This window comes from Hyaloscypha bicolor (assembly GCF_002865645.1).
Source record: "Hyaloscypha bicolor E unplaced genomic scaffold K444scaffold_10, whole genome shotgun sequence".
NCBI lineage: Eukaryota > Fungi > Ascomycota > Leotiomycetes > Helotiales > Hyaloscyphaceae > Hyaloscypha > Hyaloscypha bicolor.
Window position 1 is genome coordinate 3,536,668 of NW_020194512.1, and position 7,176 is coordinate 3,543,843.

Here is a 7,176-nt window from a genome sequence, read left to right on the forward strand (position 1 = left end):
ACATATTAAATCATTATTGAAAGCTTTTCAGTCTACTTTTGATAATATTAAATTATTTACTTAATAAAAACAATATTAATATATCTTATTACTTATTGATGTACCGGTATCCTGATGGCTGCCAGCCTCAGCCTTATGCAACATGCGACTGCATATTTGCAGATTAGTGCGGGACAGTTGTCAGGGTATTGGAGATTGTGGGCACGGTTTGCTCGCTCTGGGTTACAATTATGTCTTGTATGGTATTCCTGGATGATCGATCCGGTTGAAGATATTTCGTACTGAGCTTTTCTGCAGTGCAACGGTGGCGACTGTTTCATTTGTGGAAAAGGTTTGTGTCAGTCTCATCCCCAAGATCCGGGGCTTTACACACTACGCCAAGCTCCAGACCCTTCTCCTTTCGGTGGCACTACATGGGGAGTATCATCGTCTCTTATCCCAAATCCAGCGTCCACGTCCATCTGTTCATATCCCATGAGCGAACAGTATATAAAGATACCGTACCCAACCCCAAACGTAGACAAGTATGCAATCGCAACCTAGAAAGGTACATCAGTTCGTTGTGCTGATGAATCAAGCATTCTCTTGCTCCGGTGTGGAAAGAAGAGGCACAGCCACTCACATTCGACTCCGGCCCCCACGGCTGCCTCTGAAGCAACGGCGAGCAAGCCATGACCGTCAACCCAATGATGTAACACAAGAACGAGTAGGCCATAAACATCATGGGCACTTGCCACGTGAACACCATTTTCCACCTCACGGTCCACTCTCCCAAATCGTACTCGGAATTTCTCGCCTCATTCTGCGAAACCTGCCTGGAGGTCTTCTGCAACATATGTGGCAAGTACCGCAGAATCGCTTTACGAGCTCCGTCCGCCGAGGGATTCTCAGGAAAGGGGCCAAGTAAGCTGAATGCGGCGACTTGTTGGGCTGCGAGTAGAATACCGCAGATGGAGAAGGTGAGGGAGGCGTACCAGAAGCCGGGAGCGGTCCAGTGGGCTGATGCTACGGTGTTCCACGAGAAAGATGCAGTGATGACTGCTGTGATTGTGACGCACTGGGGCAATGTTAAAGTTGGCTTCAAGATTTGGGGTTTGGGAACAGTGCGCTTGCTCGGGGGGTGCGACTCACGGCGATGGAAATGAATTGCAGTTCCTCGATCTTTCGCTCTCGCCATCGAGCAAGCGACGCAAGGATCGCGGTGTGGTGTTCTCGCCGTACGGTCTGTTGTCCTATCTGTTGAATTGGCTTAAGGGTGTTGAAATTGAAGAAGCGGTAGTAAGGGAGGGTGATGATCTTCACAAGGAGACCTGCAATGCCTTGGGACACGATCTATTTTTAAAGTTGTTGTTATAATGAGTTTCTCGGCGCAGGAGAAATTAGATTGAAGTTTCAGAATAATGCGAAATGGATGGGAGCTGTTAAACGATGAATAAATTTTAAAGACGTGATATGAAATTTTGACAGAATAACTTTACTGACAGTAGAAAGTCCCCTAGAGCGATCTCCCGTGTTGGACCTAGATGGAAATGACATCGCGGACGATGATCTGGGCCTTTGGGCCGAAAGCTTTGTATGTATCGAGGACCCGGTGGTTGAAAGTCTGAGTATTCTGAACAGGAAACTGCTTTGAATGACTGACAATTATGCGTTGGAAATTCGAGGTGCTGATCGCAAAGTCATAAACGAATCCCCGAGCTTCCCGCGTTTCGTTAACGCAAAAGCGGCAGAGTTCGACGTGGTCAACGTGGCTGTCTGAACACAGCGTCCAATGCAAGTACAGGGCTTGATTTGAGCAGCGCAAAGGCGCGGGAAGCGGGACGCAAACCAATTACACTTTTGGCCTCAAATTTGGCGAACAGTCTCCGGACCTTGAGATGACTTCACTGGTCAGTGTTCCTGTCAGGTGCACTACTTCCCAGGACAGCCGTCAGCACACCCAGGAGATCGCCACTGTGCAGATATGTCATATGACTGACCAATGGAACACATCGATCGTGCTTGAATGTTGGTTTGCTGTTCATTAGAAGCTCCTCTTTCTCGAAGTGGTCAGAACACAGGTCCAAACCTTCCTCGTCACGTGTGTGTGGATACCCTCTTTGGCCTACCCAATCACCAATATTTGCTGGCAATAATTCGTTACCTCAATGGGCCCTCTACACCTCCCCATTGAGATGAAATTTAGCAGATTCTCTCAGAATACCAGGTTCGGGAGGTAACAGCACACACATCTGGGGACTGGTAGCGCGTTCAATTTCTGACGGCAGACCTCTAAGTATTATGTTAAGCTGCTGTTAGACGATCTGTGAGTTCGATGTCTTCGGTTTTTCTCAACGAATGAATGTTTTGGGAGTTCCCAAGTTTCGGGTCCAGGGAGGTGTGAAATGTGCTAACATTGACTGATCCTTAATGAACAAAAAAAAGGTGTTAAGAGTCCATACAATAACCATCACTCACTTCCAGATAGGGCTTTGCATTACTCACCTCACTCGACTTTTACTTTGGGTCCAAGGCGATCTCCACCCTTAAGCTCAAGTGAATAGTTAAACCCAATTCACCCGCACAGGACGAAAATTTATCTTCAAAGAAGCATCTTTACCGGAATCTACTTTCAAAAATTACAGAAGAAACCGCACAATAAAAATTTGGCTTCGCGTTCCCACAAACTTTCAACTACAGCAGAAACTCGATATAACGATATCGATTTTAGCGCCTTTTTCTAACGATACACCGAGGTATCGTTGTATCAAGAATCACGTGCATCCACGTAAAGATAATAAAAATTAAAGATATATAAAGAATCTCTTCAGTAATAGCTCCTCGACGCTTTTTAGGCTGCTAAGGGCCTGTAGAATCAGTGGTAAATACTACAGGCTGTGAAATAGTGAGATCGATGGTCCGCGACTCCGAATTACCGGGATTTGGGGGGTAGAAGGCCCTATAGAAGAGAGGAATTAATCTATTGGGTTCGATGATTAGAACGATATTACACCAAAATAATAATCTCCGGACCATAAATCCTTACGATAATCGTTATGGGGGGTATATCGTAAGCCTAGGGCCAAAAAACAGTGGGACCTCACGGCTGTATCGCACTGTCAAGGATATCGCTAAATCGAGAATCGTTATATCAAGGTTCTGCTGTATACTCAACAAGATCGAACTTAATCCCTTTCGTCGCCGAACCAAGCATCGGCCGACTCCATACAACCTTCAGGACTTCGATCCCCAGACAACGGCCTCGTTCTCCTCGAGCTGCATCAAGATTTCCCCCTTCGGACCATTTCATATCTTTCTTCCGCCGCAAAAAGCAATGACTTCCACGGGCGATCTAGTTCTCTTCCCTGAGCATCAACGCCCTTCTTAGACTTCCGACGAGCTCCCTCAACCTCCCACAATCCCACAGTCTAGCGAACCTCCCATCTCCCCGAGTCAAAGGCTTCCTTTTTTGCACTCCCCAAGCTAGCGTTAGTACATGGAAAGTATCCCGTACATTCAGCACCGTTAGACTGGCGTCACGCAGATCATTATCTTTTTACCCAGAGAAGATAGCCGGAGGAATTTGGACTACCTGAAATGCTGCTTCAATAGCAATAATTATACTCTGCAAGGCAGAGCAATCACCCCAAATAGCATGTAGTGACTCTTGCAATGGCGGTCCTCTATTCGTAACATTGATCTTTCCTATTTACTATACCACATCCTCACCTTCTTCTTCCTCTTTAGCTTTCTTCTGCAGTCCAAATATTTCCTTGACCAACCCCTTCGCAGTCGGTCGACCTATCTCCTCTTAGCCCCTCTGTGCCTCTCCCCCAAACGAAGGAGGCACGTGGGATAATTCCGAAGCAGTCGACATGGTAGCGTGCCAAGGAGGGAAGTAAGATTGGAGAGTGAGGGAGAGGATTAGGGAGAGGGAAATGTGTAGGGATAGGATATACCATGGACAATTACGAAGGCGGGCGGCATTAAAATTCGTCTAATTCGCTAAGCGAGGGCGGGAGCAATATTAATCCTCGCAATACAGAAATTCTCGTAATTCCGCACTATACTTAATTATCGAGAAAATTCTACAAAAGTTAGATCTGCTTCTTTTCTATTATACAAAGCTATTTTAAAGAATTTTGGATGTTGCGTCGAGATTTGGTGCGATTTTCCAAATGTAGCGATTTTGGTGTTCCTGGCGTTTTAGCAGATTGACGATTTTTAATGCCGCCCGCCTTCGTATATCATTTCTGCGCTGCAGCAGGGGAGGCCGAAGGCTAGGTAGTGGAGGGACCGATTCCGCTTCCTGCCTGCGAGACAATCCAAATAACTCTCAATTGCAATGGTCTCGTTTTGCAGTGACTGAATTCTCCCGCAACTTTGTAAATCACCTGATGTGTGGGGCTGCTGGGAAAGGGGCTTAAGCGAGGTGTCCGTGAGTCTACTGAGGTTGATGTTTTCTGTTTGCATAGAATGGGTGTTACCGGGCCCACCAACTCGCCATTGACGAAAAAATAGCTCTTTTGAGCATGGATTGAATTAGTGATGCTTCAAAACTTCCCAAGCGAACTAATCTCCAAATTTGGCGGCAAGTAGTTTGATCACTGGTGAAGATCAGGGGCGGAGCGTGGTGATCTTGCATAAAGGACACAATAAATCAACCAGAAGGCATCATTATGCAGTGTAGAGTTCCTTGTGGAATTTGAAATGTGATCTGCTATGTACATGCTGCTCTCAGAAGAATTCATCAAATGTCACGTGAAAGCATCATGCTCCGTAATATGTTGAAATTAGGGGCCTGAGGCCCCTAATAGGCTTAGTAAGCCCTGGAACCGAACGCCATGGGGCTGTGCACTAGCTTAATACCCTGTCCAGCTGGAATACCCTGTATAGCTGGAATACCCTGTACGGCTGGAATACCCTGTATAGCTGTAATCGGTTCAGCTGGCATAGGGATTTAGTACATGTGACTTAGGGGGTTCAGGGCTATATATACGGGCTACTTACCACTGTAGAACAGCAGTCAATTCAGTATCGTTTACTTGGTTTACATTGCAAGCACGTGACCCTAGCTATATTGCTTTAGCTAGTTCAACATAATAGATGTGGGCGGTCGCTCGCAGAGTCGGAGCTTGGTAAGGCTCAGGCTCAAGTGCCTTTGGAACTTTCTTCATGCCCTTCGGTCTTGGTTGCTGCTGTTTGTTAGCTCGTTCTTTGTTGTAGGGGCGGGGCTCGACTCACTCGTTCGCGGTTTGACTTCTGTCTCAATTTGGCCTCGGTGAACCACATAATCTCAGGCAAACCTTTCTTGAAAACTCTATTGGGTTCAGCCTGAACACCTATGGTGCTTGCTCCTTCTGCTGGTCCTTGATGGTCGAAATTCTCCTGCTCCATTCGGGACAACCACTTAGTCTCCAACGCTTCCACCTTCCGTTCCATCGTGAGGCTTCCTCGTCTCGGCTTTTGGAGAATCAAGCTTTTCACCTCCTCCAGCTCTCCCAGTTCGTCCCAAGTCTTTCCTCTGCCATAGAACCCACCAATTGCCAAGTGACAGACCTTCTCTTTGGCGTCTCCAACCATCCCAGTTGCGTCGAAATTGCTGTAACCACCGAAAAAGGAGAGGAGAGCGTTCTCATCTTTCAGGCAGAGGGTGTCGGATTGAAAGTCAAAATAGATTGGGTTTCCTCGGAGCTGCGGCCCGAATGCAAGATGGTAGGTCTTCAGGGCTACTTTTCGAGATTCCTGGCAGGCATGTAGCAAGGAGGGAACGGACCGTGCGTTGTGGGCGACGCAATATTTCCGGACGGTCCAGCCTTTGGCGTCTCGAATTGTGAAGTCTGTGGAAGTTATGGTGATTGTGCGTGGAGCGGGAAGTGCGAAGCCCCAGACCATGCGCTGCAGTTCGAGTGGGAGCCTCGGGAAGCAAGTGAAGGTTCGGAGATGTGGGTTGCTTGGCTTGGCCATCTTGTTTATTGTGTCTGATTGCGAAGGCGGATCAGACGAAGTGCTCAAAGGTGCTTAAAATGGGTAGATTGGATATCGAGGGCAGGCAATCTGAGTAAACTTTTGCCGTGAAGTAGAATGCTGGGGAAGCTCTCGCTTGTTTCTGCGTGGTGTTCGGGGAAGTAACCAGGTAGAAGACAGCGGGGTTTTCGAAGGTGTTTGGTGCAGAGTTATGATTTTAGTTTGGTTCAAAATTGTAGGGAGTTGTCGAATTTATGGCGACGAGTCCTTAGTTTGGGACAATAGTTCACGACAATAGCAAGAATTGGGCTATTCACACCACACCACAATACTAAGCGAACACATACTTCAAGAGTTGAAAAATGCAGTGTTCGCAGTTTAAATTCTAACCGAAGACAGTCGGGTGGGTGTTTAGTGCCACAGAGGGTTGTTCTACAACACTAGCTCCCGCACACTTAAATTGACGGGCCCGGGTTGGAACGAGGAGTCACGATGAGCCACGTGATAATTGAGCATCAGGTCAAACAGCGGTATCTCATTTAGTCCCTCAGACTATTAATGCGAATATATATACCATTAGTATCACTAGAAGAATAGATGGGTTACTGCAAAAAGCACTCCCCTATATCTACAACAGGGACGAGACTTTTCGGTTCAAAAATATTTTCGGGAACAGTGGAGTTTAAGAACAGTTTTGGATTACATCACATGGGATTCCTCCCAGCTATTTTGCATTTGTTTGTTTGGTTTCTCTGACATTTTGAGGTTGCAAGAGATGTAGTTCAGTTGAAAATCAAACGGAAGCGTCCGTAAGCAAGAACATCTGAACTCTGAGGTATTATTGAATTGGTGGTATACTGGCCTGGCTAGCCTACCATTCCTTCCAGCACTAGGTTCAACCACTAATTTAGTCTTCTTCACTCTCATTTCTAATGCTTCACTTGCGGCGCTTATTTACGCTCACTAATATAGTCATTTGTTTTATTAGCTGATTTGTAATGTACGGAGAGCACGTGCTTCGGAATACCCATATCGCGGAAGGCTAATGGACATAAGAACGAAGCTTTGCACTCCTTCTCTCCTGTTTTAAAACTCACTCCGCTGTATTTTAGTTATTTAGGCCTTATCAGTTATTAATATTATCGTTCTTGCACCTCCATATTGCTCCCTGTTCAATAGGTGTCACAAGGATCTACCATCAGCTATGATAACTTGGTAATTAGGAAAGCA

The 7,176-nt window shown here is 46.4% G+C and overlaps 2 protein-coding genes across 2 annotated transcripts; both read right to left on the reverse strand.

The window, feature by feature from the left end:
- Positions 1 to 286: 286 nt before the first annotated feature.
- Positions 287 to 1,536, reverse strand: K444DRAFT_658563 (uncharacterized protein; the record flags this gene model as incomplete). The annotated part of the gene is made up of 4 exons (XM_024886271.1): positions 287 to 539; positions 623 to 1,057; positions 1,132 to 1,332; positions 1,483 to 1,536. 4 exons carry the CDS (start codon positions 1,534 to 1,536, stop codon positions 366 to 368), a joined length of 864 nt encoding a protein of 287 aa, XP_024744450.1. The 3' UTR covers positions 287 to 365.
- A 3,228-nt stretch (positions 1,537 to 4,764) lies between these two features.
- Positions 4,765 to 6,059, reverse strand: K444DRAFT_17913 (uncharacterized protein). Its single transcript, XM_024870803.1, has 2 exons — positions 4,990 to 6,059; positions 4,765 to 4,926 (listed from the first exon to the last, which is right to left on the reverse strand). The coding sequence occupies exon 1, from the start codon at positions 5,944 to 5,946 to the stop codon at positions 5,185 to 5,187; it is 762 nt and encodes a 253-aa protein (XP_024744451.1). The 5' UTR covers positions 5,947 to 6,059; the 3' UTR covers positions 4,765 to 4,926; positions 4,990 to 5,184.
- Positions 6,060 to 7,176: the final 1,117 nt, after the last annotated feature.